The 16,169-nt window shown below is 38.6% G+C and overlaps 1 protein-coding gene across 3 annotated transcripts in view; it reads left to right on the forward strand.

The window, feature by feature from the left end:
• The window catches only part of rab27b (RAB27B, member RAS oncogene family), a 31,158-nt gene extending 17,383 nt beyond the window's left edge, over positions 1 to 13,775 (forward strand). For all 3 annotated transcript variants that reach the window (XM_072714179.1, XM_072714180.1, XM_072714178.1), the window contains 3 exons: positions 2,165 to 2,268; positions 6,103 to 6,226; positions 6,878 to 13,775. In XM_072714179.1, coding sequence (XP_072570280.1) covers positions 2,165 to 2,268; positions 6,103 to 6,226; positions 6,878 to 7,064 — 415 coding nt within the window. In that variant the 3' untranslated portion in view covers positions 7,065 to 13,775. The remainder of the gene's footprint in view (positions 1 to 2,164; positions 2,269 to 6,102; positions 6,227 to 6,877) is intronic.
• Positions 13,776 to 16,169: the final 2,394 nt, after the last annotated feature.

Below are 16,169 nucleotides of genomic sequence, written 5' to 3' on the forward strand. Positions count from 1 at the left end.
AAAAGACATTCGTGTTCCAGTGTATAGAAATATTTTGTATTTATAGTGACAATAATGAGCAAAAGCAAGTGATTCTTTGGCACTGCTTTGTGTCTGTTGGCAGAACTCAACTTGTCAGCACCAGTAACTTATCTGACAGATTATGTTGTTAGATAAGTTAAAGGTATATAGTTAATTTTTAACTTCAAAATATCGCAATGTGACCTTTTTCTTCAGCCCTACTCAACACACAATACATTAACAAGAAATAATTAATGTTAATTGGTTATTATGCACCATATTGTGTGGGCCTAACATGATGTGGCTAATCTTCATTTTAGCAGTGATTATTTTGACATACAGGAATCATAATAAGCAAGATAATTAAACGTGATGACAAAGACAGGCTAGGCTACTCCAAGAGGCTAAGTGGCACGTACTGTATCTATGGCTCGCCTCTCATTACTGGATGAGTCCATCAAATCTGATTGTCTTCTTTTAAGATATATTTGCATTGCAGCCGTGCTGTGCTGATATTTAAGTTCTGCTTTGCAGTACTGACACACAACTGCATTCTCATTCACTTTTAATGTGAAGTGCTTCTGCACAAATGATGCTTTCACTCTTTATTTGGACACTCATCCTGCATGCACAATTTTGAATTGATGCTTTTTAATAATTGAGTAATTGAGTTTAATCGAGTCATCATGACAAATTTTGAGACAAATTGCACCAAAATTGAAGCGACGTCATTATTAACAGCAAAGACATGGCTGAATGAAATAACAGGCTTAACCTTGAGAGTAGGATAACTCCGTTTGTAGTTATTACTCTGTTTGATCTTTGGTAGATCTTATTACTTTGCAAAAACATTGTAGGGATAAGTGGAACTGCAATGACAGAGCAGCTGAGAGCAGAAATGGTGCTTGCAGCCACCTGCCATCTAAACGTATTTCATGGATCTTTCTATGAACTTCCCAGGAACATTGTAGGTCGTGAGATGATTTTCTGAATGTTCTAATTTTATCCATAGCAGCTCCAAAATTTATTTTGGGAGATTTTTATTGTGTTACTTTTTTAAGACATTGGTAGAGTGTGTAAGAGAGGCATGTAATAATATTTTCTTTTGACTGCGCTATTTTAATTCACCGAAATTTGTCACTGAAAGTGCTCCTGGGTCAGCAGATAAATGGCTTTGCCGTGCCCTCGGAGCCCAAGCTTCGTTCTCAACTTTGTATATATGTGTCTGTGTCTGGAAATGTCTGAAAAGGAAAGTGATTTATCATGTTTAATCATTTGAAACATGAGTTCAGCTATGAGGCAAGATAAAATCACTTAGTCATCAATATTCCTTGTGACTAAGGAACTTGTGAACTCCAGTTGAAAGAGCCAAGAGTTGAACATTCTTTGATTTGTGAATACCGGACTTGCTAATTTTAGATAATCCCTTGTAAATACTTATATGAACATTTTTTTGTTGTTTTTTTTGCCATCCGTCCTGTGTATTGCATGATTGCCCTATATTGAAAAATAAAATGTTTTTGTTCTAATATGTGATGCGATTTGACTAGTGTATTCTGAGCAGTTAAGCTGAAATATGTTTCAGTAGTGCATTGATAGCTGTCATGTAGCTCAACAGAGAGATCCTTGTGCTAACGTTACAGAGCTTGGGGGTTCAAATCTCATAATGCATTCAAAGGCCGGACTAAGTGGCAGGGCTGTATAATGCTGAAGTTTCTGACAGCACCACATCTAGCTAGTTGGTTTTCACATATCCAGTTAATTCTTCCAGTGCATCTAGAAATTGTATAGGTTGGGGAGTGTGGAAGGAATAAGGATTACATGGCAAAGCGGATGATGGGGGTGGCCGGGGAATACATGGCTGCTGGTCATACAGCCCCCTTTGATGTAGGAAATGATTTGTGATAAAATAACTTGACTTCATTTCTGAATCAGCTTTTTTTTTTTTGTCTGCTTGACGCAAATGGAGAACCATTTTAAGAATGATACATTAATAAATTACTGCACCGAGCCTTCTCACCCTCATTAAATTAATAAATGGCTTATTAGATGGATTTTTTAGTACAAACCTGAAAACATGTATTGGAAACAGTTGAAGTAATGTAAATGAACAGTTTTTAATGACACACTTTTGAGCAATATTGTTACTTTTCTTGTTTTCCAGATTCAGGAGTCTCACAACTGCGTTCTTCAGGGATGCAATGGGGTTCCTGCTCATGTTTGATCTCACCAGCCAACAGAGCTTTCTGAATGTCAGGAACTGGATGAGTAAGTGCCAGCACCCAATGTCTAGGTGCCGAATATTTTAATTTGGTACTTTTTCAGGTAAAAAAAAAAAAAAGATTGTCATGAATGATTATTCCATGATTAATAGTCTCCCATATCCAGGGGTGTATTGGAGGGTAAATGGACATAAAGATTGTACACCCCCCCCCCCCCCCTTAATTACAAAACACCGTTTACTCACCTTATTATAATCCTTTTGAGTCAAAAATATAACACGTTGTTCAGTACGTTAATGTACAACAGCGTACCACACAGACCCTTGCAACAAATTGGCACATGCCCCCCCCCCCCCCGACTCCTGCCCCCCCCATTCACTCCTTAACAATGCAGCCAATGCTTAAGAGCAAACAAATTAATGACCTGTCCTGCAGCGTGCATGCGGAGTAATGGACGTTAGACAACGTTTGGCAAGAATCTCAAACCATCCCAAAAAAAACACGGATACAGAGTGAAAATGGTAAACCAACTAAGTGCCTCCTTATTTTTCGGTTAACAAGCTAGCATTAGTTGTCATCTAGCATTGTAGCCTGCAAACTGATGTTGCTTGCAATAAAGTTAGCTGGCTAATAGACGTAACATTATAATGGGCAACCTATCTGAATCAGTGCAAATGTATTTCCATTTGTGCTGGCTGGACATGAACTTATCCATTTCCACACTGAATGCAATTTGTGTACAGAGAAGGAGGCAGACAAACAGGGACAGAGACAGGAGGAGTTGGAGACTGAGCGGTGCAGTGAAGACACAGAAAGGTTCTTGGCGGAAGACACAAAATTTAAATGTAGCCTTAAAACATATCCACTTATCCTTAAAACAGAATGTGCTTCAGCCATATTCAAAATATCACAATGTTAGCCCAATTATAGATTGTATAAAGCAGTGTGATGCGATAGTTAACGTCGCTTTCATTGCAATGTTGAGGGCCCGACGTCCTCTAGTGGGACCTCTGCTCACGGCCCAACACCATGTAGCTCAATTGACATTCATCAGAGAACACCAGAATTGGCAGGTATGCCTTTGGCGACCTAATCTCTTCAGAGATAAGACCAGGTTCACACTGAGCACATGGGTAGATGTGAAAGAGTCTGGAGACTTAAATCTCCTTTTGTGAGATTTAAGACTATTTACCTTCTGCCACATTGCCAAGTAAATGAGAAGGTAAATTTCAATCATTTTTAAAATCTAGTAATTGTGCGCCACTGAGCTCTGCACTCAGTGGTACAGAGACACATTGCTTTGCTCATGAATTTGGTAACTAAACTAACCACCCACTTCTCATCAGGGCATTTATAGATATAGCCAAATTTACAGGTACCTTTACAAAAAAAAAAAAAATATCACTGACCTAAGTTGAAACTGATGAAAGTATCCAACATTCTTTACTTCACATTTAATAGAACAGCAATTTTGCTTTTCATTTAACATAATGAAACAAAAATATTTGAACCTATTTCATATCACAGCCTTTACCGGCATTTTCTGTAGCTCTGAATGAGATTCCTACACTTCTCACCTGGTAGTTCGGCCCACTTTCCTTGAGCAAACTGTTCCACTTCAGGTTTGATAGGTGCTCCTTCTCCTGGCTGAGTTTCAGCTTTTTCCACAGATCTTCAGTGGGTTTCAGATCGAAACTGATAGCAGACCACTTCAGAACAGCACGATTTTTCCTGGTTAGTGGTATGAGAGACACCCGAAGGCACTGAGCCTTTGTTCCTGTCTTTCAGCATCTTTCTATGTTTCTTATAGTGTCTTCTGTCTCTAGAAGGTATGTTTGCAAGAATCTACAGAAGCTGTACCAAAGTCGCTTCACTCATAGTGGCCAGCAGCCCATTTCATTTGTTTTATAAAATGCTCTATTGAGCCTCAAATCACTACCTCCAAGTTGGCTTCAGTAAACCTTGCTTTTAACATTTTGTTAAATTGTTTTGCTACTGTTACTTGATTTAGCATTGTTTCAGATCTACCTTTTGGTAGTGCACATTGTCTACCACTATATTTCTTAAGGCACAATTTTTTAAAATAAGTGCCAGAGTTTTCCTTTGAAGGGTTGAATGAATAATTTTCAGCTTCCCCATTTTCTCAAACTAGATTTCTTGTTTCCCCTTGACAAATCAACTGTGACGTGACAAATGTATGTTTTTTGGAATAAAATTCCCCTTTGTGTGTGTCTGTGACTTGCTCCTTTCCTCTAGGGACTCTGGTTTATTCCCGTAGTTCAAAGACACGTAGCTGGACTGACTGGCATCTAAAATGCTTATAATGGGTGACTGTGTGCAGGAGTGCTGTAAATAGGGTCAATTCAGGAGGCCCAGTCATGGATAGGATCCCCGGAAGATACCAGCACTGGGGTGGGGGTCCAGTATTTCTCTATTTTTGCACAGTTACTGTGAAACTTCACATTTGTCCTGCTAAAATAGAGAAAAATCTATCCTGTTCACAAATGGGTTCATTTTGATGGTATCGACATCCCAGTGACGCAAATGCTGTCATTAAGTTGTGTAGTTCAAACTACAGACGTCAAACTGTAGTTAAATGCTTAGTTCCAGGTCATCGATGGTGGAAAATGCGGTCAAAGGAAGGTAGTCCATGTAAGTAAGGTGAAAATATGAAATAATCTTGTTGTACAAACATCTTTCATGTGAAGTGCTTTGAAAATGTAGTTGTAAGACTACTTTTTATGTACTTCTCAGTTCATGGGTATGGTATGATTGAAGAGAATGCTGTTTACCTACCTTGTTTGTGCTATATGGTAGAATTCATCACATAGATAAATATATATTTAGGACTGCACGATTATGACATCACTTGGTGTGATATTTATAAAACCAAAAAAAGATGAAATTACCCGAAATATACTATTTCCAAATAGTACTTATCTAACAATAAAGTGTCTAAAAAGTTGGTTGTGTTGCTGCAACTGTCAACAGACGTACAGCAGCGCTAACAAATGTAAGATGCTTATTAAGTGCGCGTACATTGCGATTTATTATTCAGCGCTTATGTACATACAGTATTAAATAGAAAAAAACATGGGGAATGTGAATAAAGTACAGGCAAATTAATGGCTACAAATAATGAATCACTTCTTAATTACTGAGAGCTTTGTTGCAATATAAAATATATTTAAAAAAAAAGCACCAGTGCTTGGATCCAAACCCATGGCCGCATAGGCAAGAAGCTGATGTTCACACCCTCATTTCCACTCAGCTACTAATAAGCTACACGCTGAGTAGCGGATCAGGAATGTATATGTGTTAATAGTGTGGTTGAAATGGAAAAGAAAAAGACAAAACGTAATTACAGATAGAGCTGATTTCACTAAATGCATTGTAGCCAAATAGCATCATATAATATCATATTATTATTATTATGGCGCTATAGATTTTTCTGAGTTTTTAGTATTATTATTGCTGTTGTATGACTGACACAATAAATTAATAATGTGATATTGGCACAATTGTAGTATTTGTAAATAATATTACAAAGCTTGTGGGTTTTTACAAGGGACCAGCCGTGAGAGTCAGACCAATCACCTTTGCAGCCATTGTACGTCAAACTGCGGTGGTTCGAACTAGCATGGTTCAAACTACGGAGGTACTAACAAAGTACAATGGTTTTGGGAAACAGTCATACTTAGGATGTTAGCTAGTTTGAACTGACATAGCATTTACGCTGCAGCGTACTAACTTCCATCGTTGTATGGAGAACGCGCCCAGGTGGGGCTATACAGTGCTGGTAGATGAAGTGGCTACCCATTGGTTCTGTAAAGTGCTTTATGAATGTAACATTCATTCATCTTGTGTGATTTTGTTGCAGGCCAGCTCCAAGCGAATGCATACTGTGAAAATCCAGACATAGTATTAGTAGGAAATAAGGCAGACCTGGCTGATCAGAGAGAGGTGCAGGAGAAGCAGGCTAAAGAGCTAGCAGATAAATACGGGTAAGTGCAAGGTGATGCTATTCTTTGAAGAGCATTGACGGCTAATGTATAAAGACTGTACTGAAAACATGAAGCTCTGTGTTTTATGCAGAAATGACTCATAAGGTGTGATCTGATCTTCACCACAATGTCATAATAATAAACAGCAAACAAAGTCAATCTTATTGAACAAAAAATACATACAACATATTACACCGTCATATCTATTGAACAAATCGTTAAAACATTCAAAGCCGTAGCAGTTAGAGTACAGTGTGCCAATTAGTTTATGGGTAGGTTTCACCTACATTGCTGGTTTAAAAAAAACACACAAGTTTGGTTACCTGCTTTACACAACATAATACTGTTTTGTTGCAATATGGCCTGATCAAAAGATTTTGGAGTAGCTCGGACTAACAATTGTTGAAGCTGATAAGATGGGAAAGGACTTATAAACATTTAAAATGTACCCCTCACTTAAAAAGTGATACTTAAATTTCTGCTAATTACTGCAAAACCAGATGGAACTGTTAGAGTCAAAAGTCATTCAACTGAAATTAAACTGTCAGTACCATTTTCTCACAGAAATAAAAATGACCCTAATATCTGTGTAAATAGCTGGTTTGTTTGCACTGACATGTCAGAGGCGGCTTTTGTGCATGTTTTGTATAGGATCCCTTACTTTGAAACGAGCGCGGCGACAGGTTCCGAGGTGGATAAAGCCGTCATTACTCTCCTGGATCTGGTGATGAAGCGCATGGAACAGTGTGTGGACAAGCCAGCTCAGGAGACAGACAGTGGGGAAGGCATCAGCAAACTGGAAGCAATATCACCCAATGAGAAGAAATGTGCTTGTTAGCTTTTAGCTCCATATTGGTTTGCTGGGTTTCCCAAACCTGTACAGGCACCACAGCAGATGTATAGTTTGATTAGACACAAACACACATTCAGGCATGACAACAGGCTACTTCAATTAATAGTCCATTAGGATCTCTGATTATTGCTATATACAGTTGACCCTTCCACATCGCAGGTGTTAGGGGTGCAGGCCCCCCATGATTTGGGAAAAAAAAAAAACAAAGAAACAAAGATGACTGCGAGATGTCACGTGAAAGGCTGCTGTAAACGCACCTGGCGTTCTCCAAACCAACACTGTGCACGTATTTGATGCATTTATGAGTTACTAAACATTTTGATTGTCATCTGTAACTTTCGTTAAACACCAAAAAACAAATAATTCTTTATGCCGACCGTGCTATCGAAACCGTGATGGGGTAAGTTGTGATGCGGAAGGGTCAACTGTATAAATACACTTCCTTTGCTGCCTGACTTCATCTCTCCACAAACTACCATTGAATTAGCTTTAATGTTGTTATTTTCCCTTGTGATTTTTGAATGGTTATGAATTTTGATCATAATATGGAAAAGTGGAAAGAAAGTACTGAAGATAATCACAATGATATCTGGAAGGTTTGTCTGACACATGCAGTTAGTTGTTACTAAAATGTACCCTGTTTACCCTATCCAGTTATCCGAGCAAGCTACTGTAGTATAGCAACAAATAATTATCAATGGCTTTACGTTCTTTGTAGTTTTAAAAAAGTTCAGGCAGAAACCACATAGAGCTTTTCTCAGACATCTTAGATTTGGCAGTAGTTAGCTTTTGTGTATTTACAGTTGTTTAGAAAGGGTTACATTTATTTTTTATTCAACTCACTTTCTATTCAATGCTTTATTTTCATAAAAAATCACGATACATCTTCAATAAGAAATGTTCACATCCCAGTTCAAATTCAAATTGTAATTCAAACTTCATTTGTCACATTCCAATTGTACACCGTATGACTTGCAGTGAAATGTTATCTTTCAACACTCCGTGACTTAAACCTCAACATTGGGATACTTACATAGACCAGACAGGGTCAGATTGAAGAAAATTACACATAAGAGTCTAACAGTTGGGGGGGGGGGGGGGGGGTTACAGATGTCACAAAGTACAGATGTGCAGTTATAGTAGTATGTGCAAATAGCACAGTAGTGCAACAGCAAGCAGAGGTAGTTCTATAAGTAATTAGTAGATTTGTAATGGGGGAGGGTGTAGCGGCCAAGTCCAGTCCTAGTGTTGCCCTGGATAAGGATCCGAATGGCAGTGGGAAGAAGTTCCTCCTCATTCTCTCTGTGTTGCCCTTCAGGCAGCAGGAGCCCGTTGTTAGGGTGGCTGAGGTCTTTCACTGCATTGCTGGCCTGGGCTGCCAACTTTGGTCAGCTGGCTTGAGTGAGATTTTCAATTTGAGACAAATCTGCACACACTTTTACATGTAAGAGTTTTATTACCTTGTAAATAGTCTGTAGGGTTTGCATACTGCCCCGATGCTTTTGATGTAGTTAATTTTAGGTTTATAATGGAATAATGTAGATTTGTGTGACCGTGAGAGTCTGAAAGTATGGCACGCCCGATGTTTATGGGTTGGCAAACCCTGTCATATTTAACTGGAGATGTGGCACAGCTTTTTGTTTTCCAATTGCTAAACATTTTCAAAAACAGTTCCTGTTAATTTACAAATGAATGTAACTGTTGATTCTTTTCAATATCAAGTGACAGCACAAATAGTTATGCATAAATAATAAAAAAATATTTCATACTTTAATGCACAATCTAATACAGTTTTTCTGAATTACTAAAACACCAAACCTCATTCTTGGAACGAAACTGCCAATTGCCGAAACTCATTTATTGAATTAGTCACTTGTTTCGTGAAACATTAAGCAGTGCTCACCTAGTTAGACACAATGTGCAGATCTGAGTCACCCTTTTTGCAAAACTCTAAACACATCATTCATCAAAACACATTTTGCAATATGGTGAATATTGATCAAAATGGAAAACACAGGTCACAAAAATGAAGCACAGCTTGCACACAGTAATCATCATTTAAACACAATGACTCACAACTGTTCACATACGTTTCTAAACGGGTGTAGAAGCCAAACAGTGACTAGAACCTAGAATACATGCCGGATGACAGTATCATAGGTGAGTTGAATTTTGACGTCAAGGTACAAATGGGTCTCACAGAGGATTCTTCCTGCATCACCCAGCAAGCGGGAACATTTCCTGTGATGCAGTCAGTTCTCAGCCCTTTCCCAGCCATTAGACATGGTGATGAGACAGAATGAATATTCTTCCTTGATTCTGGCTTGGCAGTTGCTATGATATGCTGCTCATCTGGATTTTATACTTTGCTCTTTACAGTAACCTTTTACATATCTGTTTAGTATAATAGCATGCAAAATTTTTGGTAGACGGCAGTTTTTTACTAAATTATTTTGGTTTCCAATTTTGCAGCAGAACATGCAGAAGGCCACACCCAGAGTAAATACTTCTCTGCATGCCAGCAACAGTTTTAGCTTGAGGTGTTTTCAGTGTTTTACTATAGTGCTCAGTCGTGTTTATGTACCGACTGGCTTGATGTGTGACCTGAATGCAGCGTTTGCTTTTGAGCAGAGATAATATAGTTTTGAGAAGATTGATTGATTGTTTGACGAGTCAAAGGTTTTGTGCATGTAGCTTGAATTTTATGGTTTTTATGTACTTGGTGTTTTGAGAAAAGGAAAGGAGGTTTTAGGAAATGCGTTTTAGCAATTCAGAAAAACTGTAATATAAATGAAAAATTGTGTATAACCCCATTATTCTCTTGAGTAGGATATTTAAAAATCAAATAGTCTATTGTGGATACTGTAAAGTCCATTTTAAAGCTTTGGAATATGGGTTTTCTTACTGTATAAAACCATGTATCATAACCAAAATTTGAGACAGCCTTTTCTGTATGCTGTATATCTTACTTTCCCTGTAACTATTATTTTAATTCTAGCAATATTATTTGCCCAGATTTTTTTTTACATTTATGGCATTTTTTCTGAGCTTTACTTAATTTATAATTATAACATCACTATCCAAAGATTCACTGTGGCCTCACACCTCCAAGGTTGTGGATGTTATGCATGTACAGTACTTGGCACTGTATGCTACCATTCAAAAGTTTGAGGTCACTTAAAAATTTCCTTGAAATTTTCATGAAAACATGCATGAAATGAGTTTGAATAGGAAACATAGCTCAATAAATAGGAAATAGTAATTGAAAAAGTTAGAAATAATCATTTTTTAAATTAAAATATTTGTATTCTTCAAACTTTGCTTTCATCAAAGAGTCCTCTATTTTCAGCAATTACAGCCTTGTAGACCTTGGGTATTCTAGATGTCAGTTTGTTGAGGTAATCTGATGAGATTTCACCCTGTGCTTCCTGGAGTATCTCCCACAAGTTGGATAGTCTTGATGGGTACTTCTTATGTACCATTCAGTCAAGCTGCTCCTATAACAGCTCAAAGCTTTATTGCTCCTTTTTCCTTGCAGTTCTGCCCAGAAGGTCGGCATCCCGGAGTTGCCTCTTCACCGTTATCATTGAGACTGGTCTTTTGCAGGTACTATTTAATGAAGCTGCCAGTTGAAGACCCATGAGGTGTGTGCTTCTCAAACTACACACTCTAACATATTTATCCTCTCGCTCAGTTGTGCACTGGGACCTCCCCCTCCTCTTTCTGTTGTGGTTAGAGCCAGTTTGTGTTGCTCTGTGAAGGGAGCAGTACTCAGCATTGTATGAGATCTTCAGTTTCCTGGCAATTTATCGCATGGAATAGCCTTTATTTCTCAGAGCAAGACTAGACTGACAAGTTTCGGAAGAATTTTCCTTGTTTCTGACCATTTAATAAACTAGCTTGCAATCAAACCCACAATTGCTGATGCTCCAGACACTCAACTATTCCAAAGAAGGCCAGTTTTATTGTTTCCTTAATCAGCACAATTTTCATCTGTGGCAACAAAATTGCAAAAGGGTTTTCTAATGATCCATTAACCTTTTAGCAAACACAACATTCCATTGGATCACAGGGCTAATTGTTGCTGATAATGGGCCTCTGTACACCTATGTAGATATTCAGTTAAAAATATAATAGTCATTTACAACATTAACAATGTCTACACAGTATTTCTGATCAATCTGGTGGTTTTTTAATGGACAAATAAACTTGCTATTTTTTCAAAAGCAAGGAAATTTCTAAGTGACCCCAAACTATTGAACAGTAGCGTGCATGCAGTTTGCGTGAAACGCCAGTCCAAGGTCATGTTGGTAGGTGTCTCAGCTGCCCTTTGTTCGTGGCCTGTAATGGTATTCTTCCGGAATATCTGCCACATTGTCCCATATACTTTCTCTCTTAGCTCTTGCTAAGCTGTTGTAGAAAATGGAACGGAATTCAGCTGACAGCATGGTTTGCATTTACTTAATTATTCTTAAGAACCACAGACATCAATTAAAAGTTGTGTAATCTTATATAAATATTATAAATATTATTATTATGCAGATTACACCACTTTCGTTTATTTGTTACTGTTATTAAGCACTTTAAAAATCAATTTAATGAGTCGCTTGAGGACTGATATGTGCCAGCAGTTGTTTAATTATGTGCACAGTCATGTGTGTGAACTTTTTCTGCTCGTCTGGTACCTTGCACAGCTCTCTGATATAGTGCTATCAATGATTACAGCTTTGCTGTAAAACATTTATGACGTAAGAATGAAAGTGCTACTAATGATCATTTGTGACAACATGTTTTTCACTTCGACTTACTGTAAGGTGACTAACCTTGTCTTTTACAGCAAATTTTGATAAAGACTCAGTGTTTGTCTAATATGTTACTAATACATTGTACATTATGAGTATTTTGGCAACTGTCATTGTTACAGAAATTTTATAAAATATCTTTATTGTCCTGTTCAGTGGTGCTGCCCCACACCTCCAGGGTGTGGGTTCACACCCCACCTCTGCTATCTGTCTGTGGCATTACATTTTCTCCCCAAACTGTGTTTTTCCTTTGGATTATCCAGTTTATTCCAGGTGTCTAAATTGCTTACAAAGTATAATTGTGTGTGTGTGCGTGTGTGTGTGTGTGTGTGTCTCCTGCCATTCCATCTAGGGTGTACCCAGTCTTGTGACCTGTGAAGTCTAGGATGGGCTAATTGAGCTTAATCAGGATAAATGCTTAGAAGATTGATTGATGGATGGATCTTTACTTTTCCTCCACTTCTGTTGTACCTGTAAAGCTTTTTCTAAAAACCTTTTTTTCTTTGTTTAGACAAGAAAGTGGTTTATTTTTCTATAACCACACACCTACAATGGTTAATACCACGATTGTCTGCCAAACATAACATTTGTATATTATAAGGTGTATATTATTAACATCAATATCAAGAAAATAAAAACATATTCTGTAAAGACAAGAAAAAAGAAGCAAAATTTTGGCTGGCTAGCATGTAGAATGTAGCTGCAAATGATCATCACTGGACTCTTGTCATGATCAGGGTGTTTTACTTATTGTGAAACGTAAAGATGCATGTTTACGTTTACGATTGTAAAGTGGGATTGTAAACAAGCCAAATTCTGGAGACTCCAAGCTTGTGGAGTTTGGATTCTCTTCTGTTGCTCTATGGACTTGCAGATGCTAGGGACTTTTATGTTTCCATTTCTCTTAATGTATTTGGGTTTTAGGGAGTTATTTCAAACATTTCCTATAGCATTTGGTAGGTACCCTGTAGCTTTTTAGACTGCTGTTCTTTTGGCCAGTGGAATGTCATTTAATTCGGTTTTTGCAAATATGTTGACTTTTATATTTCACAAAAATATCAGATGTTTGTTTCCTTAGTTTTAGTTTTGCTTAATATTAATATGACTAGTGCAGTTTGTTATATAGTAATTTGATTTTGATTGTTACAAGTAACTGTACACTGGCACATTTATATCAAACTACAACAGAGTAATCAAAGTTCTATCTTCTTCCAGTCTGAGCAGTAAAAGTAAAATGATTAACATATTTATGGACCAATCAAGACAATGAATATTTAACAACTACGTGGCATAAATACATTACACTTATTTAAAGCTTTAAAAGTTGGAACTATATATTTTGTTATATGAAATACAAAATATAATTTGTATGTAGTGATATAATATGTTGAATTAGATGTCCAAAACATTTGTTACTGAACATATGCATTGCATATTACAAAAAAAAAACAATAAAAATTCTTTAAATATCACTATGCCTGCAGATTCTTGAGTGCATGCATTAATTACATTTTACCAGAGTATAGTATGTTTTGATGCACCCTTTGCATGATTAGCTTGAGATTCACTTTGAAATAGTCAAATTTGATGTCTGTAGGCTTAATCAATGTATCAGTTTAATATATCAATCTGTTTCTTTGCAGATAATGAAACAGCTACCAAATACAAAAATAAATAAAACTACTTTGAAGAATAAAATAAAAGTACTTGGAAATAAAATGCTGGTGTTTTGTTCGATATCACTTGTTTGTGGGAAATGTTGATTTTATTTTTTACTTTTATTGTAAGGTTGGTTGATGTATATGAGGAACACCTAATACTGTTATAGATTTTACTTTAAATGTTTGAATGCGTATATGTTTTTTCCAAATGAATAAAGTTTGTTTGAAACGTAGTGTGGCTTACTTGTTTTGTTTATGCCTTCCACTGGTTTATGCCACTATGCCTAATCAATATTAAAAAATCACCCTTTTTTCTGCACTCCAAATACATGCAGGGAAATTGGTAGTACCTTCCACTAGACTTTCATTCACGAAATGCATTTCATCCACAAAATGACTTTCTTCTGTCCACGAAATGCAAAGTGCTAATATCAATTCTGTGCAGAAAATGACACATTCCTTTTGATTTCTGTGCATGAAAGACAGTGAAGTGTTTTTGCTTTTGTGGACGGAATGCAGCAAGGCATTACTTGATTTCGTCATTAAATAGTGCTTTTTGTGGCACAGAATGTATTTTGCACACGAAAATGAGCGCTTGTAAGTAGTAACTTGTATGTAGCACTTGTATATATGCACTTTTTGTTTAAATCAGCATTAAAATAATAACATAGCCAATACCCATGTAAAAATACAAAACCATATCATCTTGTAAGAATTTATTTACTGACAATACAAATAATGCCGTCACACCGTAGTTACGTTGGAAAATCCATGCATAAAGAAGAAGGAAACTGGTCTAAACTGTTGTTTCAAAAATATATAAATACAAATGCACATAGAATTAATCCTTATTGAACTGGTATTCAATAGGGGTGTAATGGTATGCAAAAATCTCAGTTCGGTATGTATCCCGATTTTGAAGTCACAGTTAGGTACGTTTTCGGTACAGCGGAAGTAAAAGAAACAAGGAAAAGTGGTTGGGAGAAGGACTTACTATCTGGCTGGAGCCCGAGTATGGCTGTTAGTGAAGCAAAGGACAGTTCAGCCATCACAAGATCTTTATAAAAAGAGATGCTGTGGATAAACAAAGTAAAAAGATTTTGGTGATGTGGTGGTACTATGAACAATTTAAAATCTACGTAATAGGCTGGTGCTGTGTACTATAAGCTCTGCCAAAAACTTGTGCCAAGTAAAACTAGAAATACTGTGAACCACTGTCATCCAGCAGAATGCAAATCCATACTGCAGGGCTGCGCATTCCTGCTTCTGGAGATATACTGCCCACAGAGCCTACAGTAGATGCAGCCCTAATTTAACACTCCTGATACTCCTGATACAGATTAGCAGGCCCTTCAGTAGCATCTCAGTGTTAGAGCCAGCTAAGAATTCTGCCTTGAAATAACGACTTGAAGTATATTGTGATAATTCGATAAAGACTGATATGAAAAAAATGTGATAACATATTTTTCCTTTTAGCCCAGCACTTACTGAGGTTGATTGTATTGCATAGTGCTCTGCAATGGACTGCCATCATTTCTGAGCTGTACCCCACCCTTGTGGCCAGTGCTACCTGGTACACCTCCCACCAGCACCTGCAGATGATGACCAGGGTAAGTGCTTGGAAGCAGTGCTTAAAGAGGGCCTGTACTCATCACTACGCAGTACCAGCACCTCTTTTTTACTCTTCAGAGTACCTGCACCACTCAATATCTGCACCTGGTACTGAAGAACAAAGGGAGTACCGGCACCTGGTACTGAAGAACAAGGGGAGCACCGACACCTGGTACTGAAGGACAAGGGGAGGACCGGCACCTGGTACTGAAGGACAAGGGGAGCACCGACACCTGGTACTGAAGGACAAGGGGAGGACCGGCACCTGGTACTGAAGGACAAGGGGAGCACCGCCGGCACCTGGTACTGAATGACAAGGGGAGTACCGGCACCTGGTACTGAAGGACAAGGGGAGCACCGCCGGCACCTGGTACTGAATGACAAGGGGAGTACCGGCACCTGGTACTGAAGGACAAGGGGAGCACCGGCACCTGGTACTGAATGACAAGGGGAGCACCGGCACCTGGTACTGAAGGACAAGGGGAGTACCGGCACCTGGTACTGAATGACAAGGGGAGTACCGGCACCTGGTACTGAAGGACAAGGGGAGGACCGGCACCTGGTACTGAAGGACAAGGGGAGCACCGCCGGCACCTGGTACTGAAGGACAAGGGGAGCACCGCCGGCACCTGGTACTGAATGACAAGGGGAGTACCGGCACCTGGTACTGAAGGACAAGGGGAGCACCGGCACCTGGTACTGAAGGACAAGGGGAGCACCGGCACCTTGTACTGAATGACAAGGGGAGCACCGGCACCTGGTACTGAAGGACAAGGGGAGTACCGGCACCTGGTACTGAAGGACAAGGGGAGGACCGGCACCTGGTACTGAATGACAAGGGGAGCACCGGCACCTGGTACTGAAGGACAAGGGGAGCACCGGCACCTGGTACTGAATGACAAGGGGAGCACCGGCACCTGGTACTGAAGGACAAGGGGAGGACCGGCACCTGGTACTGAAGGACAAGGAGAGGACCGGCACCTGGTACTGAATGACAAGGGGAGCACCGGCACCTG

This window comes from Paramormyrops kingsleyae, chromosome 7 (genome assembly GCF_048594095.1).
Source record: "Paramormyrops kingsleyae isolate MSU_618 chromosome 7, PKINGS_0.4, whole genome shotgun sequence".
NCBI lineage: Eukaryota > Metazoa > Chordata > Actinopteri > Osteoglossiformes > Mormyridae > Paramormyrops > Paramormyrops kingsleyae.